The 21,326-nt window shown below is 38.5% G+C and overlaps 1 protein-coding gene and 1 long non-coding RNA gene across 4 annotated transcripts; one reads left to right on the top strand and one right to left on the bottom strand.

The window, feature by feature from the left end:
- The first annotated feature begins 168 nt into the window (after positions 1–168).
- Positions 169–19,555, top strand: OSTF1 (osteoclast stimulating factor 1). The gene is made up of 10 exons (XM_064403219.1): positions 169–302; positions 10,879–10,925; positions 11,528–11,578; positions 11,662–11,725; positions 12,993–13,046; positions 13,542–13,649; positions 14,106–14,155; positions 14,271–14,349; positions 14,818–14,916; positions 17,133–19,555. The coding sequence occupies exons 1-10, from the start codon at positions 269–271 to the stop codon at positions 17,189–17,191; spliced, it is 645 nt and encodes a 214-aa protein (XP_064259289.1). The 5' UTR covers positions 169–268; the 3' UTR covers positions 17,192–19,555.
- LOC135289540 (uncharacterized) lies at positions 6,147–20,670 on the bottom strand. Of its 3 annotated transcripts, XR_010352287.1 has the most exons (5): positions 20,534–20,670; positions 16,860–16,936; positions 14,533–14,831; positions 8,954–9,037; positions 6,147–8,840 (listed from the first exon to the last, which is right to left on the bottom strand). It is a non-coding gene; the product is annotated as an uncharacterized LOC135289540 (long non-coding RNA). The 3 variants fall into 3 exon arrangements; XR_010352286.1 differs by having other exon boundaries at positions 6,147–9,037; XR_010352285.1 differs by lacking the exons at positions 6,147–8,840; positions 8,954–9,037 and having other exon boundaries at positions 14,500–14,831.
- Between the last annotated feature and the right edge of the window lie 656 nt (positions 20,671–21,326).

Genomic DNA, 21,326 nt, shown 5'->3' with positions numbered 1-21,326 from the left:
CGGCCCCGCCCGGAGCGAGCCGGAGAGGGAAGCGGCGGGGCCTCGTCCCGCGGCGCGCGCTGATTGGCCGCGTGCCGCCTGGCGCCGGGGCAGCTCCGGCGGCCGGCGGGGGCGGGAGGGACCGGCCGGGACTCGCCTTTCGTCCCGGCTCCTGCTGCCGCGCCGCGCCCGGGGCTGCCGGGGTTCGCACCGCCGCCTCTCACCGCGGCCCCGCGCCCGGGCAGCCGATCGCCGTCGCACCGCTGCCCCGTCCGTGCTTAGGCCAGCCATGTCTAAGCCGCCACCTAAACCGGCCAAGCCAGGTGAGGGAAGGACAGAGCGGCCTGGCCCGTCCTCGCCGTGCGGGGCGCGACGCAGCCTGCGCTGCTGATACGTGAATGGCTTGGGTTTCGGGTCTGCGCTCTCAGGCAGCCCGGGCGAGAGTGGGAGCGGGCACAGCCGTCCTTCCGTTCGGGACCGCACCCTGCCGCCATGAACCTGGTGTCGGCGGGGAGGGCTGCCCCTCCCGTGGCTGGAAAGCAACGGGAGCTGCCCTCGGGCACCGAGTCTGGGCCGGACCCCTGCCCGCTCCAGCTCGGGAAAAGGCTGGGGAGTGCCCCAGGTCGGAGCCATCTCCCGGCGACAGGCTCCCCGTGTCGCGGGCTTGGCAGAGGCCTCTCTGAGCTCGTGTGCAGCGCGGAGCCGGGTGCCCAGCGATGGCACTTGGCGTCGTGGCGTGCCCGCCCGGCGGTGGCTGTCCGGAAGCTGCTTGCGTAGCCTGAAATGCACAGGAAGCCTTTTACCCTTTTAAGAAACAGCGCTGAAGTGCTTTGGGGTTTGTCTCGTGATTGCACGGGTTGGCATTGTATTAACGCATAAAATCAGATTTATAGTGTAGTCGCATGCAACATTTTTAAGCTTTAAAGATTGAATCCACTGTTTTCCCTTGTAGGATTCCTGACAGCCAAACTCTAAATATATTATTTGAAATTCAGGTATCGATGTGCACATGACCCTTTCTAGTGCATTTAGTCCTCAATGTGTAAGGTGTTGCTCCTGTGTTTTTTTCAGAAAAAATTACTGCAAAGCCGATTTTCTAAAAAAATTCATAGCTTTTTCCAAAAATAAATTGAAAAGCCATTGGAAGTTGCATAGTTTTAAATCTTAAAATAGAAGTGGAATTTTTCAGGTAAATATACATTATTCTATCACAAATTTAACCATTAACTTTAGGGTTTTGGGTTTTTTTTAAGTAAGGAATTGTTCTGGAAAATTTAATGGCTATTTATAATGATTTTGTATCATCTGTCAGTGTAAAAGCTTAAATTCTTACTTAGAAATTAAAAATCTGCTGTGATGTCTCCCAAACCAAAATTCTCTGATCCCTAAGTATATCCAAACTTCAAATTTTTTTGCACTTAGAATACTGTTTGAAATGCCGATGTAAAAAAAAATAATAATCATGCTTAGCCTAATTGAGTATTTTAACTAGACAACTTATAAAACAGATTTTTAATTTGAAGTCAAGAAACAAGTTTAGACTATTTAAACCATCAGTTGCATCCTGCCTGCAGGAGCAAAATCTGCTGAAGCTCTCTGGCTGTAATTCCATCCTCAGAAGAATTGCCTCTGCTCTGTAGTTTGCTAAGCTTTGAAAACAGCTTACTTGAAATTAAAAAGACAGTAATAAAAGCATTGCTGTTGTGGACTCTTACCAAAACTAATCAGTACAGAGGAAATCTGCAGGCTTCTGGAGGGATGTGGTGTTTCACAGCTGAATATGTATGAAAAATGTGATTTTGTGATGAAATTGATACCTCAGTTTTCTGTTTTCCAAGAAGATGAGTCAAATTTAATGTAAGATTCTTAAGGTGTTAGAGGCTGTAGCCCTGCCTGACTTACAGGAGCTCTCAGACTGACTCAGAGTGTTCTGTCTAATACTAGGTGTCTCTCCCTGGTTTGGTGGGGTGCAGTTTGTGATGTACTTGATCTGATAAAATGCGGACTGTCATCAAAAGGACAGGTTCCTTGCCCCCACCATTCCTTTCTGTTCCATTTTGTTACATGACAAGCTGGTGGTGCTCTCAACTTTTTTATGTATGGTTATTTGTATCTGCATAAGGTTATTTTTATGTCTGATGAACTTGCTGAGCTGGTTTACCAACATGAGTGCTTGACACAGCAAAAGGAAATTTGTAGGAGAAGAAAGACAAAGAAAGTAAGATTGTCTTGCTAATGACTTTCAGACCTGATTAAGGGGTAATAAGATTAATTTTTCCAAATCCCTGACTTCTGAGGAGAGAAAATTTTGTGGAATCTGTTGTGTCAAATTTTTTCAAAGTAGTTTTTCTGAAAAGGATTGCCTTCTAGCATACTTCAAAATATCTCTGTAGTTGCATGTCTGACTTCTGTATGTTAATACAGATAATACACCTTTGATACTGTGATCGAATTTCTTAGGGTTATAGATAGATGTTATTTAAAGACATAAATATAGGAACTTCATGTGGTGATATAGTTTCTATAGCAGTGGAAGGCTGTCTCGGTGGCATTTTGACTGCATTTGCTAGAATGTCTTGGTGCCTTTGGTCAAGTTGTGTTGATTTTTCTTCACTGATTATTAGGTATCAAGTCTTTAAGTTCTGTCAGGACACGGCAAGCCTCCTTGCATTGCTGATTAATTGCTACCGTTCAGGACAGACAGGAGAGAAAACCAGACAATGGTTGCTATGTGTTTGGGAATTAAGAGGTGCAGATTGGACAGAGAAGGAGGGAAATATTTCGGTGGTGGGGAAGTGAAAATATATAGTGAAATAAATTTCCTTTTTAAAACACTTGAGTCTTCACTGCTTAACTCAATGATTTTGGACCTGAGTTTAGTGCTTTAAAAACGTGGGGAAAAGAGGTGATATGAAGGGGGTAAACCAACTAGCTGTGACACTGCCATTTTCTTCTGTACATGAGAACATTTTTTCTGACAGACTGCTTTTGTGTAAATCCTGTTGTGTGCACAGCACATAAGGATTTCAGTTACAGAGAGATGGTTTTGACATCAACGTATGACAACTGTGTTTGTGAACACTTGGCTAGTCTTTTGGGTCAGTAGTCAGCCCTTGGGTACGGGACAAGATTGTTTGTAAAGACTCTAAATTCTTTAGTTTATAATGTTTTGAGGCTTTTTTTTAAAGAAGTGCTTTGCTTTTCTTGTGTGACTCTGTATTGTAACTGTTTTCTAGCTGTAGTTTTTACTTAGACTTGCTACCAAAAACAAAACAGAATGGAGCGGATGTTGAAAATAGCAGAAACATACTTTTCTGTCAGCATTATGCAAGAGTGAGGTTTCCCCTCCATCTTTTAAGAAATCTGCTGATGTCTCAAACTACATTATTCTTTGCAGTGTTCATATCATGTTGGATATTAATCCTGTTTACAAAAGTTGCTGATTAAGTCCTTTGGATTTGACAAGCTTTAAGGGCTTCTGCTTAGTTGTCTGTTACTTAAACAGTGTTTTCTTGAAGGGTGCTAACTGTCTGGTGATGTCTTTTTGATTAGAGCCTCATATAGTGTGCAGCAAAAGCTTTTGGGGAGATGAAAGGGGTGTACTGATATTTTTAAAAAACCTTACTTTGATGTTCACAGTAAGGTTTGTTGATCCTGGCCTAGAGTTGAGACAACATTTATATTTTATGGAGAAAGACCAGCCTTTCTGCCAAGGAAATTAGAGTTTCCAATTACGCCAGTTCAGAGGGAGGCAGGAGGAAATATAAGGATTTAACATAAAGGGTTGCTATCTCAATGCAGTCTTGTTGACTTTTCTCCCGCTAGTCGCCGTCAGAGGTAAAAGTAGGGTTCTTGACATAAATACTTAGTTTGAGTCATAAACAAGTTCATCTCAATTCTAAGGTGAAGTAGGAACTGTGACAGCATTCACAGGAGCAGAACACTCACATTGAGTCACATGCCTAAGACCTTGGCAGTCGGCTTAAATTTTAAATAAGTGATGGTGGTTTGGGTTTCTTCTGTACTCAAAGAAAGGTTTCTGTTAGCTAGGAAGATGTGAGCATGTGGATGTGGGGACATACACTGTAATCATCAGGTCTGAGGGGAGAAAAGTGTCAGAGAAACAATTAAACAGTTTCTAGTCTGCTTTCAATATGAATTACAAGCTTTCATTTCTGACCTCAAACCCTCTTATTACTGCAAGTTGCTGGGACCTCCAGCAAGCTTCCTGCAAGTGAAGGCATGCTGGTATTCATAAAAATAAAATTTATAAGAAACAGAAGATTTCAGCATCAGGCTATGACAGTGATGTTGTGTTCTCTTATATCTTCTCTGAGAATATTTTTGCTTCTGATTTTCTGTAATGAAATGACATTTGTTCCTTCCATTCCAGACACTGATTAGTGCAGTCCATGGTTGTTCCTGGATACCTCAGTTTGTCATCTAGGCTGGTACCAGTCTATCCTTTGCATTTTTTAGTATGCCCTTTCCCCCTCCCCCAACATGTATTCTCTGTGTTCACTTCCCCTTTCTGGTAAGCGTTACTTAGAAGTTGAGGATGGTTCTCTAAACACTAGGGACTCCACCTTTTTCTGTCTCGTTGTGGCAATGCTTAAATGCTACATTGAACTCTGCTGTGTCTGCGAGCAAAGTGCCAAAGTACAAATGGCACTCCTGTAAAAAGTATTTCCAGTACTTCGGTACCTGTTTGGAGACCTGTGTGCAAAGCACCTTGTTTTCCAATTTTGAGTGCTACAGTCTTGGGGCAGAGAGGCTAGAAAGCTTCTCAGTGGAAAAGGACCTGAAGGTGTTGGTCAACAGCTGGCTGAGCGTGAGCCAGCCCAGGTAGCCAAGAAGGCCACTGGCATCCTGACTTGCATGAAAAATGGTGTGGGCAGCAGACAGTACCTGTCCCCCTGTATTGGGTGGTGAGGCTGCACCTGAAGTCTTGTGTCTGTTTCTGGGCCCTCACTACAAAAAAGACATTGAGGTGCAGGAGAGAATCCAGAGAAGGGCAATGGAGCTGGTCAAGGGTCTGGAGAGTAGGCTTGGGAGACCTTATTGCTTTCTATGACTATCTGAAGAGATGTTGTACAAAGGTGTGTGCTTTTCTCTTGTCCCAAGTGACAAATTATAGGATGAGAGAAAATGGCCTCAAGTTGTGCCATGGAAGTTTAGGTTGGATATTATGGAAAATTTTGTCACTGAAAGTCTTTGTCAGGTATTGGAACAGACTTTTCATATTTTCACCTTTTGGGTCATTTGCTACAGGTAAGGTTAGTTGTTTTCAATCAAGTTGGTGCTTGAGTAACTTATTCTGAACTGTTGCTGTCCAGCGTTGTGGCAGCAAGGAGAAAGGTGGCTGATGATTAGGTTGAACCATTTAAGAGGTTGACAGACTTGTGTTTTTTTAACTAACTGTAGATTACCATAGTCAATTCTGATTTTCTACAGCACAGAGATTATCCCTCTGTGTCCTGTAGGCACTGACAGTGCTTTGTAACACACAGTGAGTCAGTTCATCTTGAGTTAGTTATTCTGATTTTTATGGTAGTCTTGAGCTACTCAGTCTTAATGTAGCTAATGAAAATATGCTGCTGATTAGTAGCACCTTACTCGAGTCAGTGAGATTTGATTTTAGCTCTTTATGGCAGATGCTAACAAATTACTTATACCAGTCCAGTGGGACCATGCCTTGGTAGCTCCTGTGAACATTGACTTAGCACCATCATTACTTTGTTTAAAATATGCGTGTTTTGAACCAAGAACTGTGTCAGGGTTTTATGTTTGAGGACGTGATATTAATTGATAGCTAAATTAAATTCCATTATCTCCCCTTTGGTGCTGAAATACCAGCAAATACCTAAGTAAGTTATGTCATGCAGGTATAGGTCAGTTTTTTTCTTTTTTAGCTTTTCATTAGATGGGTTGAAAGCAAATAAGAGAGTGGAGAATGTTTTGGTGGTAGAGGGGATTTTAATGCTAATGTGTGTGGTGGTTTAGAGAAGCTAGAGTAAAAAGAACAGAAAGGAAGTGGAGAAAAAAAAGTCTCTGTGAGAGAAACAGTAACTCCTTTTTGCTGTGCTCCTTACTTAACACTTCTTTGGAAGCAGTCTTTTGTTAATGATACTGCAATTGATTAAAAATAAACCTCAGAGTTGTAAGAAGAAAACAAAAATCTTTCAGTCTTTTTAGAAAATGGTATTTTGGTTTCGTGAGGTCTTTTTATTACTTAGCATTATGAAGCAGTGTAGGTATCTCTCTTCAGTATCTGTCAGAAGCTGCGTTTTTAAGCTGTCTTTACTGTTCTCTATTTCATTGCTTTTATGCGCTTAGCAGGGGAAAGGATCCTCTTAGAATTATAAGTTGCATGTTTCCCTTCCTCAGAAACGCTGGAGAAGTTTACAGGTAAGTTATTCAAAATAAATTAAAATATGTGGGGTCGGCCCAACCAGACATGAGTTTTATGTTGCTAGTTAGAGAGAGTAGTTAGTTTGACTCCTTTACTATGGTGCATTGCTGAAGGGAGGGTTTGGCAAGTTGTGACTTGGGTTTGTATGCGAAGAGTATTTGTATCTGTTTAGTATGTATAAGTTATGCTTTTTGCTTGTCAGGTATTTGTTTTGCGAATGTTTAATTCAAATTCCATAAGAAGGGAGAAGACAGTCTTACAGCTAAAGTTTGGGTTTTGTGAGACTGAAATATTACTGAAATACAGAAATTTGCAAAAGCAGGGTGTGCTTTGCTGATGATGTGGAAGATCAGGTAGAGAGAGAGTGAGCTCCAGAGGATGACCACAAATCAGCCCATGTTTATCAAGAAACTGGGGTTTGAGCCAGATAAGGGAAGAGGCCTATAAGTGTTTTATCATGTCTTCCCTTACTCAGCTGGCTCAGAAAACTCCCTTCTGTGAGGAAGGTGTCAGACATTCAGACTTAGCCTGAAGGTGTTCATCCTTGCTGGTGGGGTATAACTAGCTCAACTACGCTGACTTGAAAGGCAGCTGTCATATCTTAGAAGGTGACATAAACCACCCAGGCCCCAGACCAGTTTCTAAGGCCTTCCACCGGAGAGAACTGCAAGTGATCCACAGTGTTCAGAGAGTGTTAATTTCTGCTCCCCTCTTGGAGATACCTGGGCATTCCCACCTGAACCTGAGCATATGATAATACATTTAACTTTGTCCTTCATGAGATTTTCCTTATGGATCAAGGTTGTGGCTATCACTTTAATGTGGACATCAAAATTGCTAGTCTTTTCATAGGTCCATGGGTGGTGATATTTTTCTATTCTTATCCTTTCTTTCTGTATTTCTTTGTCTAACTTCTGGAAATATATTGTAAACCAGACAAAAAAATTCCAGTCAAGGCCTTAGTTAATGTCCTGTATCTGGTTAAGTTAAAGGTGGCTAAACTAAAGTTTCTGAAGTGCCTTAGTTTGTCTGGATTTTGCTTTAAAATTTGCCAAGTACCTAATTCTACCTTAATGTTCTGGAAATTTGCATGTAAAGATTTGTTATTGAAGATTTTTGGTGTTGCTCCTGAACACTGCTCTAAATGACTCAACCAACCTTTCCCTAAATCCATTGAGCAGACCAGGGCATAACAGGACTGAAAAGAACTGAAAAGAAGACCCCTTTGAATCTGTCCCCGTGCTTAGAAAAAGATTTGTTGTGGGACATATCACTGCCATGTTCTTCCATGTACTTTGCTTTGCAAAGGGATACTCCTCTCATTAATCATGCTGAGAATAAAGTAATTCATGTGTGTCTGGTGCCTTGAAATTTTAAAAAAGTACATGTGCTCTATGTCATACTTTGTCCTTTAAAAGTATGTGCTGGGGAGGTGCAGTCAGTCAACTTTGATAAGTTCAAATCGGTGCTAATCACTGGTTCACTGTCCTACCGGAATCTTGAAACATGGTGTGTACTAGAGAGATGGTAGTAAGTGGAAACAGAGGAACACCTCAGGTGCTTTCTAACTTTTTGTGTCCTCCAAAGTAAAAATGTCTGCCAATGCAAGCTATATCTGCATGCCTAGAGATAGGTAGGTAAAAGTCACTCCCAGTGATTAGGCACCCATGTGCCTAATAAAATACAATTTCTCTTGTTTGAAAAACTAGGATTCAAGTCTAATGTGTCCTTTGCATGCTAACATTTTATTATTTTAATCTTCTAGACTGTATTTTTGCATTAGAATTTGGTACCAAAAAATCAAAATTTACAAATGCTAAAGTCCCTTTGTTGAAGCTCTTAAATAAAGCAAAGTAAACAAGCTAAATATCTTTTTATCAATCCATTTTCAAAAGATCAGTGCCAGTAATGAGTAGTGTTTAACTTCAGTATAAAGTACTGTAAAATTAATATTAACGAGACCTGTAGTTCTATAAATGCAGATCTGTACTTTGTATTTCATCACAGAAGAGTGTTTTAGCATGTGTTGGTCTGTCTATGACACCACAGTTGGACATTGGGGAAGTAACTCCCTGTTTCAGGTTTATAGAATTTTAAAAAAACCCACAAGCAAATGAAAAATTAATTGCCTTTTGTTACACAATGTGTTAGCCGTACTGTAATCAGCATCAGTATTTCCAGCCGTTGCCCCTATGGGTGTGATGGCTTTAGCAAATCTGTTGGCACATATGCGGGACATTAGTATGAAAGACATACGAAACATACAAATGCATATTTCTCCTTTTCCCTGTCTTCTGCCATCTTCTTATTTCCTCTTTTAATATTTCTTACTGTTCCCTTTTGTTGTCCATTTCCTCCTCTTACTTACATTAAACACTAAGATTGGTGCATGATGGTCACAGTCTCCATAATTGTTAGTGTGCAGTTCTGTCTTTTGTTTTTGTCTCTTCTGTGTGAGAAAGCCAAGGAGAAGGGTCAGTATGCCTGTCTTCTATCCTGTCTTGTCATCTCTTGTACTTTGTCTTTTTCTTCTTTCTTGTTTTTTTGGTCATTGTTGCTTACTTTCTCCACAGCTGCAGTTCACGTTTCATGCTAAAGCTCTTTAGTCCAGGGTGCATTACTGTGTGCTGTCCTTGTTCATCATCTCTGTATAGATAAACATCACTCAGGTTTCATTCTTTTTAGCAGTTGCCACAGTTGGAAGTATTTTGTTTCTAGGACAAAGGTTTGAGAAGTGTTGGACTTTTTATGTCTAGGAAATGGCTGCTGTGTGAAAGAGAGAACCAACCAATAAAGCCCAAATTGAATTCCTGTTATTAAAAATTAGGAACTGGGAAGAGCAATTACATATTGGGGGGAAAAAAGTATGTACACTATCTACATGCACTTGGCAGTGTGTTTACACAGATTCATCTTACTTTTATAGTTCTACATACACTTCGTCATAAAAAAGCCTGAGAACAGAGAACTACAGAAATGTCTCTCATAGTTGTTATGCCTTGGCAAGTGTACCTTGGCATTACTGTTGCTAGGGAATATCAGAGGCATTTGAAAATACAGTTTAAGAGGGATGCTGCAAAATTGCAGTTGGGTACCATCCTCTTTTCTCAAGGTGGTCAGCATATAGACCTCCAGAATCTCATTTCTAAAGCCCTTAAGTTAACATTCTAAAATGATCACTTTTGTGGTTAAGATTTTAGATACCAGGATAATAAAGACTACATCTAGTAGGAGAAAAAAAAAAAGGACAAAATTCTAGAGATGATGGTTCTTAATTAGAAATGTAAAGGCTTATTCTTTGTACCTACTCTGTCTTTACTCACTTATCTCCATTTAGTAAACAATGTGAAACATTGCATGTGTACACTTTATTTTACTGTGGCCTTTGGTAGTAAGTTCATTAGTTTCTCTGAGTACACAAAATAGCCTGGACCTAATGTGACCTAAGTCACACATTCTCCTGATGGATCAAACTCTGCAATTTTATGCAAGCTAATCTGTTAAACACATATAATGTAAGAACCTGTGTGTAACCTAAAAGCTTACAACATTTAAAAGTAAATAAACCTACATGCTTAAGACTTCAGATGCCTAAAAGTAAACAATACAGAGCAGTCTGCCTAATATATTCCTCTAGTAAGTCAAATGGACTCCAGCAGTTTAACTAATTAAATTATGTAATACACGTGTTTCTTCTATATTTTTACTTTTGGTTCATGCTCTTGAAATGTACCTGTTGAATTTTTAAAAAAGTTTGTAGGAAGCTTCTTTTGCAGTTTATGCAATTTAATTTTAACCTCTCTGCATTAAGGTTATTTTTTTCTTGGCTTTAATGCTGCTGTCAGTCTCTTCCAAAATGCCCTACTAAAACATCTGTTAGCCACTTACTGGAATTGCAAACCCTATGCCTTATGTTCAGCATCTGAATAGAATAGGACTTCAGATGTAGATTATATAGGACTTTGTGACCATTTGTCATTTTTCTTTATGAGTTCTGTGTTACTGCATTATTTTCCTAATAATGACTGCAAGTAAGTGTAAGAACCTGTTGGTGACATTGGCCACTAGTTTGTTTCTTCTTTCCTTAATTCTTTGTCATTTGACAGATTTGGTGTTAGTAATAAAAGTACGAACAGCGTGTATGAGTGTGTGAGGGTATATGTGAGTGAAATTGCTCTTTTCCTCAGAAATCAATGACAACGCTTCTGTTGCCCAGTGAGCTATAAAGACCATGTTAAGTGTGCAGAAGAGGCTACTTACATGTAACTGAGCAGGTGGCCAGTTTCCTTCATAACTCATGTTGCTGGGTTTTTTAACTCAGGTTGCTGAGTCTTTTCATCATGATTTCCTTTGATAGCACAAATTCATTCAGCAACCAGTGTTAAGCTCAAAGGAATGCATTTGGATTCAAGGGCTGCATTTAAAAGCATGGTACTGGTACTGATTTTTTAATTGGGCTTTTTTTGGTTTTGTTTCATTTTTTTTAGGGCAGGTTAAAGTATTCAGGGCCCTGTATACGTTTGAGCCCAGAACGGTAAGTACATCTAGACTTCAGCAGTTTGTCCATAATGTTTCTTCAATTCTGCTATTATTGGCATATTAGACTTACTGTTCTGAATTTTTAATGAACTGTTGATGGATAGTTAGTCTTAATGTGAATAAAACTGTCTGATTAATCATCAGTCTCTTTTAAGAACAGCTCTGTTTAAAAGCAGCATGCTTTCTACTGTAGCATCAGTTACCTACAACCAAAAATCAGAAATCTTGAATAATTTGTTTTTTCTTCCAAAGATGGCAATGATAGTTGAGACCTAAGAGATTTGGAGGACTGGGACCAACCAGAAAGAGTTCCCAAATGACGTGAACAAACCTAAGAGATATTTCTCTGCTTCCTTTGTGAAGTGCTTTGTTGGAAAGGCCACAGTCTTCCTGTGTTGTTAGGAAAGTTACTGATCCAGAAAGTTAGCTGTAAGCAAGTCAAACTATGAGTGTCAGGCTATTGTCTTGGAGATAGAGAATTTGAGTTGTTATTCTTTTGAATGAAGTGGTAAATGTATTGTGACTTTTCCAGGCATTTGTTTTTCCTATGTACACACATTCCGATTTATTTGTGTCCTTTTTTATTTTTTTCTTAAGCCAGATGAACTGTACTTTGAAGAAGGAGATATCATTTACATCTCAGACATGGTGAGTCTAAGATATCCCACACAGACTGAATATTTCTGAGATGCAATATATCCCATCTAAAATATTTTCCCTTTTCTCTGCAGAGTGATACAAATTGGTGGAAAGGAACTTGCAAAGGGAGAACTGGACTAATTCCAAGCAACTATGGTAAAGTCTAAAATATTTTTATTTGGTAAGATCATTCACAATGATCCTTTCACAAAAAGGAAATCACTAAATAAAAAGACATCTTCTCAAAAATGGACCACAGTATTGGTACTTAACAGTACTTCACCATGTATTTCAGAGTACATCCATCTGCAGTACCAGTAACCACTGGTAACCGCATCAGTTGCCAGTGGTAACCACTGTAGGTATGACTACATCAGCAGTGGACAAGCTTGTGTTTTTATAACGTAGGGACAGCTTGAGTTTACTGAGTGTTCGTGTTTCTGGTTATGCTCTTAAGAGATGCTGAGATACTCTCAGTTTTGAGGGGAGGAGCACTAAAGGATAGAGGTTTGCTTGCCTTTTGGTTTTTTTTTAGTGAATATATTTTGCCACAGAAAACATCGGTTTCTTGGGGTTTGCACCACGTTAAATATCCCATATTTGTTTGGACTGAATAGAGACTGCTTTTTCAGATTCAACAAAAATCACTTTTAAAAGCCATGAGTACAGACAACACAACACAATTCCTGCAAGTCCTGCCAGGAACTGTAGGCACAATAGCAGGGTCTCATGACAGATTTCATTACAGCTACCAATATGACTTGGGTTGGTTCATGTTGTCCCTTCTCCAGCAGGAGACATTATGGTAGCAATGCTCTGTTTCCCTGCCCTGTAGTTAGTAGAAATATATTCATAGAAATCTGTGGTGTAGTCATTGAGTCTACATCAAAATTTACTTTAGGTTGTGACTTCCAAACTGACTCTACTGTTGCTGTCTGCCAGAGATCAGAGGTTAATCTTGCACTGTAAATGTGCAAGAAGACTAATTTATACATGCTGCATATCTACATTCAAATTTCTTTTGAACATTGAAATGAATATTTAAAATAAACCAAACAATCTATTAATTCATTATCCCATTGACAGTATTTGTAAAGCTTCAGTTTTAGACCAGGGTTGGGGTGGTGTCTCTGTCTGCACATTTGCAAAAATTCCATGTATGTGCAGAACAGAAGCTTTTGCAGACCTTAAGAACAAAGAGTAATAGGAACACGTCTTCTGATTTAGACCAATTGTGCAATATGATGCTGTTTGAAGTTTTCACAAGGTTTTCTCTGAATTAGTTTCCCATACACTGGAAATTAAAGTGCATGTCACTAGTCTGTCACTCACAAATTTCATTTTAGAATCCAATATGTTCTGTTTCCACACAGGTTTCAAGTACATGTTTCAGAAGTAGTTAGAATTTACTCTTTCATTTCAGTGGCAGAGCAAGCAGAATCTATTGATAATCCACTGCATGAAGCGGCCAAACGAGGTATGTTTGGTGTTTTAGTTGTGTGATGCTAAAGGATGATTTGCTTGTTTTTTACTGTAATAATAATAATGATGATAATAATAAATTTAGAATGAAGATGTTCTTCCTGTTTCAGTTGTCTTGTTTCTTGAGCAAGTTACTTGTTTTACAAAGTTTTACAGCTTGGAAACTGTGAGATACTGCCTGGTGGAATTGCCTCTCTTGTCTGTACACAGAGGAGTAGAGGTACCATCCATTGACCTACATAGGGTTATAAAAGTCTTCTGGGAATGGAAGAAAAGATATTTGGTATGGGTTCATATGACTTTGTCATTATTTGTTATGACTAGGTATGAGTGGTTGTTCAATGAATTAAAAATATTGCTGCTAATCACTTCCTCTTTTCATAAGTTCGTGGGAGGACTGATGCCATCTAAAAAGTACTATTTACCTGTAATGGTTCTTTTAACTTTCCAAAGAAAAAAAAAGATAATCAAAACTGGTTTTGTCTTTCAGGCAACCTGAGCTGGTTGAGAGAGTGTTTGGATAATCGAGTCGGTGTCAATGGGTTAGACAAAGCTGGAAACACAGCTCTGTATTGGGCATGCCATGGAGGCCATAAAGGTATCAGAGCATTAATTTGAAATTATTGTTGTATGGTTTTCCTGTTATGCTTGTTAGGCTGATTGATTAAATTGCAGTGCTATATAATAAAGCCAGGATTTTTTCAATGTAATTCTATTTTCTTTTCTTTAATAAAAATCAGGCTAGCAGGTAGGTTCAGCTTCATCAAGTGCTGTGTGTTTTGTTGTTGCTGTTGAAGCAGGCATGCTCATTAGTGTAACTTAGAGGCAGAGTGGAAGAAGGACAGATCAAAAAGAAATACAGTATTATATGGGGTATTTAATGCAGAAGCTCTTTTTGTGACTAATTGTTGTTTGCCCAATGCAGTCTGATTTACAGATTTTCATTAGCTGATTTGATTGGTCTTTCATTGAATCTTAACTACAATGAATGCAAAAATAGCATAATTCCTTTCCACTTAATTCTTCTCTTACCATCTCTCCCTGTTTTCTGCAGATGTAGTAGATGTCCTCCTTACCCAGGCAAACCTAGAGTTAAACCAACAGGTAGGTTGAACCCATAGATCCTTAGAGTAGAGATGTGATGTTACTCACCCTTGGTAAAAGCTGAAAGTTTTTTTGCTGCATTTTAATCCTGTTGCTTTTCCCTCTAACTCCACAGAACAAATTGGGAGACACAGCTTTGCATGCTGCTGCATGGAAGGGTTATGCAGATATTGTAGAGATGCTGCTGGAAAAGGGTAAAATCTTCACCAAGGTTTCGACAGTCTGTGCACAGACTAGATTCCTGAATGTTGTTTAATTTGTATTTCTTAAGTGTTTCTGTATAACTTAGTTACAGTCTTTAGCCAGTTCACCTGCGTGACTTTCAGGAAAAATCTTTCAGAAAATTCTGGCAGCTGTTTGGAAGGTAGACATCTCACCTGGTCAAGATAATTTCCTCCTGCTTTACAGACAAAGTGAGGCACTTAAACCCCAAGAACAGCCATGACATCTGCTTATTTAAAAGGAAGAGCAGCCAGCAAGTTTCCTAAACAATTGTAGCTTATGCAAGAACATCCATAGCTTTTGGTCTGCTTCAGAAAGTCAGTAGGTTAGATTCCCTTGTCCATTATTGTTCTATCCACATTAGTGAAAGTCATATCATAATAGCATTGGTTGAGAAATAACTGGGATTGTGATTCATGATGAAAATTTTCTTCATGAAGGGGCAAGAACAGATCTGAAAAACAACGAGAAGAAACTGGCTTTAGATATGGCAACAAATGCAGCTTGTGCTTCCTTGCTTAAGAAGAAACAGAGCGCAGGTATTTCTGATTTTGTTTTTATAATAATTTTACTTTTGGAGAATTAATACTTTAGCCAAATACCAATATACTGGTAGCCATAAAAACCATTTGGGAGGTACATGGGCTAAGAATTGTGTTTGGCAGGGCTTACTTCAGAGAGTTAGTTTAGAGTTACGGTAGGAAGATGGTTTATCATATGCCATGATTCTGACTCCACACAAAATGCCACCTTGTATCAGCAAGAGGCAAAAGAGTTCAGAAGGTGTGAAAATACTAAGGGAAGAAATGAAAATAGAAGACAGGCCCTTCAGACAAAATGAAAGTAAGGATGGAAGCTATTTTAAAAGTAGCATACCAAAAGGGACAGGGTGCAAGAATAAAACAATGTCCTGTCTTTCTCCATATGCTTGTCTGTTCCTCCAACTTAAGCCAAATAAGCACCAACATATGATCCTTCTTTTCTTACTGCTAATTTTTCTTTTTACTTTCTTATTTCTATGTGTCTCTGAGTGACTAACAGAGAAATAAAGAAAGAATGCTTTCAGGTGTTAATTAAAATAGTCTCACTGCCTCCCACTGTGTTTGTCTCTTCTAATAGCATAGTGTCCATGTCCAAAAGGGTTAAAGGAGGCTAGTTTAAAAAGCTAAAGACTGAATTGTTCAGTACTGTGTAACTACTGTTGCCTGTAGCTTTCCGTTGGCTGAAGTAAGGGTGGAAACTCTTAAGTGAAACAAGAAATTACTTGAAAACACAGGCAGGGATACAGTCAGGTTTGGTAGGATATGCAGTACAGCAGTTGCATCATCATAGGACTAGTGAGAACAGAGGGAATAGTAAGCTGTAGGAGCCTGGAGGTTACAGTAATTAAATGGAGGAATAACTAACTGCAACTTGAGAAGGCCAGAAGGAGCAGTTACAGCAAAAATAGTGTTCTGCTCTTTGGTAGAGATAAAATCAGGATTTCCCAGACAAACTGGCAAATTATTTCTCCCAATCTTGGTTCTGAAGAAAGCAGTTGTAAAAAAGGGCTGACATCCTTCTCTGTGTGTGTGTATGTACATACACACACACACAGACACATATAGATATATATATGCATTCATTCATACATATATAATACTTTAAATATGTATCTATAATACATACTATTTTATATATATATTATATTTTCATAAAGTTACTTGATCCCTATTAGGAACACTTTGTTCATCTTTGCATGTTGGTTATAGGCACCTGGTACAGGTGTTTTCCCTCTTGTGATGTCCTAATAATTACACTAATGTTTTATTTCCTGATGCTAAGTAACTAATCTACATAACTGTGCTACTTCTTATCTACTTCTTCACTCCCTTTAAATTATTATTTTTGACTGATTTTTTGTCCTTAGTCACCTCATCTATCACCAGTCTCTGGTAATTTCACTCCCTGTCTTTTTTTGCCTGTCTTGATATAACAACTGATACTCTCAGTCTAACTGCAGTTTCAGTATTAACATCCTTGTTTGTTTTTCTGTCTCAACTTGGCCTTTTATAATATCTCTGACACCACTGATCTGTTACCTTTCTTGTATTTTGTATTTTCTTTGTTATTTTCAGTAATTTAACTTTTCTGTCTCTCGAATCTGCATTTAAGTATTAATGTGCATTTAAGTCTGGATGTGGAACATTCTTCAGAGATTCAGTTCTGTATCAGCAGTCTTCTCTCCCTTGTTCCTGTTTACATATGGCTTCTATCATAGTCATCTCTAAAACTGTTTTATTGCAGGAAACTTATTTTGTCTCCACTTCAATGTTCAGATTTGTTTTACATGTACAGACAGATATTCAAATGTCAATTGCTGAAGTACATTCTAAAAAATTAAAATTATTAAAATCATGTCGTAGAAATGCAAAAAGATTGTGTTAATTGTGCTGCTAATCAGGGGAGCAGAAGAAATGTACAGAAGAAAAGTAATTTGTACTTTCTTGAAATATGGTCCCTTGAGCACAGGGCTCTGCAATTTCTTTTCTTCTTGTTCTCCCTTTGCTTCTTCTCCTCCTGAAAAATGAGAAACATTTTTTTTCACTTAGATTTCTTTTCTCAAAGTGGTTGAGCAGGTTCATTTTTTACTTACTCATTTTTCTTGTTCCAGAAATCTAGGATAACATGGTTATCACTTCTGTGAATTATGTCAGTCTTGTTACCTCTGTGCCTGGTATTTTCAGTACTCTTTTTAAATTTTGTTTCTTTCCAGGTACAGTCCGAACATTGAGTAATGCAGAGGAATATCTTGATGATGAAGACTCCGATTAGCTTTTTTAATTCCATATGGAAAACTATAACTTGCATTGTCTATATTGTTTTCAAAGCATATCTTCACAACTAAAAAAATATCTCACTTAGACTATCACAATACAGCATATTAATGAGAGGGTAAAAGCATGCTTTGCAAAGGAATAATATTAATGTAGCCAGAAGATGTCACATTTTAAGTCAGAGTTCTTTTTTGGAATTATCACAGTGTGGCACACCTTTATCACTGAATATGGCAGAGGAACATCTTCTAAACTCACAGGTTTCATCTCAGGCCTTCCTAGCAAGTGCCTTGTATCTCTGGAATACTCAAAGGTCCCACGTAGGACAGCAGGACACCACTGCTAACATTTCCAAATCCCCCTGGGTATATGTTCCTTCATGCAGCCGATACAGACAGTCAGTACTGGCTGGCAGGCGTAAATGGAGATGCTACCATGGATAGGGGCAATTGTTTGCCCTAATGGGAGACAGCATTGCAAGGTTTGATTTTTAATTTTGGTAAATTTTTTTCCCTTCCTTCCTCCATCTCTCTTAAGTGAGATGCAAAATGACCTGAGACAATCTGCCTCAGGAATACTTTGTCTTCTCTGTTGCTGTGGGCCCACTCCCTGAAGTGTAACACAGGTGAAAGGCTTGCTTAAGTCAGGTTTGCTTTAGAAATTCACTTGGACTTTGTGGCTTGGATATTTTGCTTTTTGAACTGTATTATGCTGAAACTATTTGTAGTAAAAGGAAGACAGAATATTTTTCTATTTATCCTGTCTAAATTTTTTTAATACTGATCTTTGCTTTTATTTTTTGCAAGTGCTCTTATGTCTTGTCCTAAATTACCTCAAAGTTTAAGTGTGTTTGAAATAATGAGGGAAGATGTGCATCAAATATACCACAGGTGTCTTTAGAAGAGACACCTGAAGCTGAATAAACATTTTTAAAATGTATTGCTGCTTCCTGTGAATTAAAGAAAAATGGAAAATAAATTCAGCCACTGTCAAGCTTCCCTGCAGAGTTAAAAAATAGTATTTCCTTCAGATTGCTCAAGTAGCTGTAGCTGAATGTTGCACATTACTGAGAGATACTTTCTTATTGTGATGGTAAGTAAATGTTACAAGTATTTGAGATACAATCTCATTTTCAATTTTTTGTTGCTAACTTCTCTAATAGAGACTTCTGGCAAATTCATTCTAACACAGCAGTCTGTGATACTAAAATAAAACCAAAAAACAGAGAAAAACAGACAAAAAAAAAAGCTCTTGTGAAAGACTGGGGATAAATGAAAAGCTCTTGTGGAAGTTTGGGGATAAATGAAAATCACACTAAGTATTTAAAAGATTTTAAAAAGTCTAAAGCTTCCTAATTTCCCATTTTTAAAATACATTGAGCCAGATTTTTATTTTTATCATCCTGCAATGAACTAGATGCCAGTGAAGCTTGTTAAGCTCTTATCAAAAAAGCAGTGTTTGATTGACCAGAACTGTTTAAGATGGGGACATTGCACAAGCAGTCATCTGCAGATGTAATTCTAGACTGTTTAAATGTTAAAACCTAGAACAAATCTTTCAGCCCTTTGCAATACTGTGGTTAAATGAACAGTGATGTTTTATTTTGTGTGAATTGAAGATCCTAGAGGGAAAGAAATAAAAACCAAATTCACCATTTTATTCTCTCTAGCTTTCATTACAATGGTTGTTGATCATAACTCATTATATTTAAGACTGTTCTGCTTCACATTTTATCAGCCAGCTCTTTTACTAGTTCAGCCTTTTATCATAGTTAAGCCATGTGTTATGCTGCATACTGTTGATTAAAATAGTGCAAGCTTTAAAGTCCTGTAATGAGAGGCAAGAAGGTTCAGGTACCTGTTACGTGAGTCTTTTTCCTGCAAAAACAAAGCTCACAAAATTTTTCAGTGTCACAGGACATGGAGGGAATGGCTCAAGTCACTGTTTTTTCTGTGCAGCTTTGGAGGCAGAGTCTGTATTCATAAATAATTCTTAATGTAATGTCTTCTGCTGCCACGGGTTCAGCAGCATACAAGGAAGGGGTTATGCCCACGTCTGTGCAGTTAACAGCTGCTAGAAGACCCTGTGTTCTTCTGAGACAGATCTAAGTGCTGCATAGGAATGGTGACAGAAGCACAAGTTGAGCCCCAAGGATTGTATCCAAAGTTGTTGCCGGAGTGTCCTGAAGGAAGCGCTTTTACATCACAGGCACCTAGGGAGTGCTGTCATTTGTCTCCAGGACAAAAATTACTGCTTTTGGTTTTTTCCCACAACTTTGTTTTTCTTTATGAAACTGTCTATTCATATTGTGAAATACAAATCACTGTGAAAGCTTTCAGGCAATAAATTACTTTTTGTCTAACTCCAGGAGTAGAGTTTTGATTTAAAAACAAACAAAACAACACAACAGAATAAATTTTTAAAAAGCCAAAACAAATGTCTTACAGCTGGAAGAAGTTGCAGCTGGAGTAAGCTAATACAACATCTTACTGGTTATGCAAACTTACTTGCTCCTCCTACTTTTCTTCAATGTTTGTACCACTACAGACTTATTTAAATTTAAGACTTTTTCCACAGGCAGGTACACTCAGGTGTGTAACAATAAGAAAAAGAGGAGATTTAGAAACAACAAAAGAAAAGTTTTCAAGCTCATGGTATCTCAGAACTGAACATTGAAGGATTATTCTTCAGGTTGAATTAATGTGTGTGCCTTTCTATTGAAAATCAGCTGTGTTCCATCAGGGAATAGAAATTGTTTTGATTGATATGAGGCTCTTTGAAACTAAATTAGTAAATTGTATGTTGGCTTTATCAGAGGAATCAAATGTTTGACCCCTCTTTTATAGAAGGAAAAAATGGGACATTTCTTGCATTGTCTTTTGTATAGTTATTGTATTCTTCATAATTTTCAAGTTAGTATACTGTTTTTCTAAGACAAAGCCCATCTTACTGATTTCCACTCTTGCACATCCCACCACCTGAAATGTAATTTGCCTAAAACAGAACAAGGAGAAATGATTTTGAAGAACTTGGAACAGAAATCTCCATGAGAAATTAATTTGATACAAAATCAACATCCTAATTTGCTAAATAAAAAGGTAAGAGCTGGGTTAACTTTGGTTGGTTGGACTTTTTTTGAAGCTACACATTAAACCAACAGAAGCTAAAAATAAGACAATACTAAAAAGCAATTCAGAAAAAAAGTGATTTTACATCACTAGATTTGGAACAGAATGTGGACTGGTGGTGGAGTCTGCCTGTGGCAGAAAACTACCAAGTGCCCGTTTACTTGATGCCTGTTGTTTCCTAGCTGAAAGTTGATGCTGAAGATATGTCCCACCTGCAGCCTTTTCTAGAAAGCCACATCATTATTTAATCCTGCCCAGGTTAGTGGTCTTCCTTTGAGTTCTGTGGAGCAGTCCATAGAACACCAGAGAATTCTCCTGGAATATATTCCTCTGTGACATTGTGGCATTGCTAACCTGTGAGCAATGCCACTGGGAGAAGTAGTGTGGTGCAGCTAATGTTCACCCTCACAGTTACAAAAACAGGGTTGTTTCCTGTGGTTGTGAGCAACTCCTGAAATCAGAGGCTGAAGGAATCTCTTACAGAGATAATGGTAATTTATTATTACCATTAGGTGGGATTTTTTAAGTAAATGTGCAGCAGCACAGAACCTGGCAGGATGCCAGCAGTCAGATGCTAATGTGTCAAGTTTATGTAGCCAGGAAAGGGTCTGTAACTTTCACTGTTCCCTTGGGAGTTACTCCTTTCCCTGAAATTGTGAAGCACACATTAGAGTGAATGTCTGTTCTGTTGTTTCTTCCCCTCTATCCAGAGATGGACTTCTGACTTTAAGGAAATTTATTGAGATTTAATACAAAGCAGGCATGTAGACTAAAAGTGCCACAAGAAAATTGGACATTTAGAATTTTGATACATTCGTGTTTCTGATTTGCAATCTCAAGCAAGTCTCAGGAATCCAGTGAAGATACATGGGCAATGGAGGACCTCAGTTGTTAAGCTCAGCACATACCTATATTAGTTTTCTTGATTTATGTTGCTTAATAGAGTATATTTTTGCTCACAGCTTTGCTGCAGTCACACCACCAATTAACTTTATGTCTACAGGG

The sequence above is a fragment of the Passer domesticus genome, chromosome Z (genome assembly GCF_036417665.1).
Source record: "Passer domesticus isolate bPasDom1 chromosome Z, bPasDom1.hap1, whole genome shotgun sequence".
Classification (NCBI taxonomy): domain Eukaryota; kingdom Metazoa; phylum Chordata; class Aves; order Passeriformes; family Passeridae; genus Passer; species Passer domesticus.
Note: the sequence above shows the minus strand (reverse complement) of the source record. Positions and strands in the feature narration are given on the sequence as shown.

What these genes read in the sequence shown, in the direction of transcription:
- OSTF1 (XM_064403219.1), top strand. Translation starts at nt 269, where the DNA reads ATGTCTAAGCCGCCACCTAAACCGGCCAAGCCAG. An exon ending in ATACGTTTGAGCCCAGAACG is followed by an intron (nt 10,926 to 11,527) that starts GTAAGTACATCT and finishes TTTTTTCTTAAG; the next exon opens with CCAGATGAACTGTACTTTGA. An exon ending in ACCTAGAGTTAAACCAACAG is followed by an intron (nt 14,156 to 14,270) that starts GTAGGTTGAACC and finishes CTAACTCCACAG; the next exon opens with AACAAATTGGGAGACACAGC.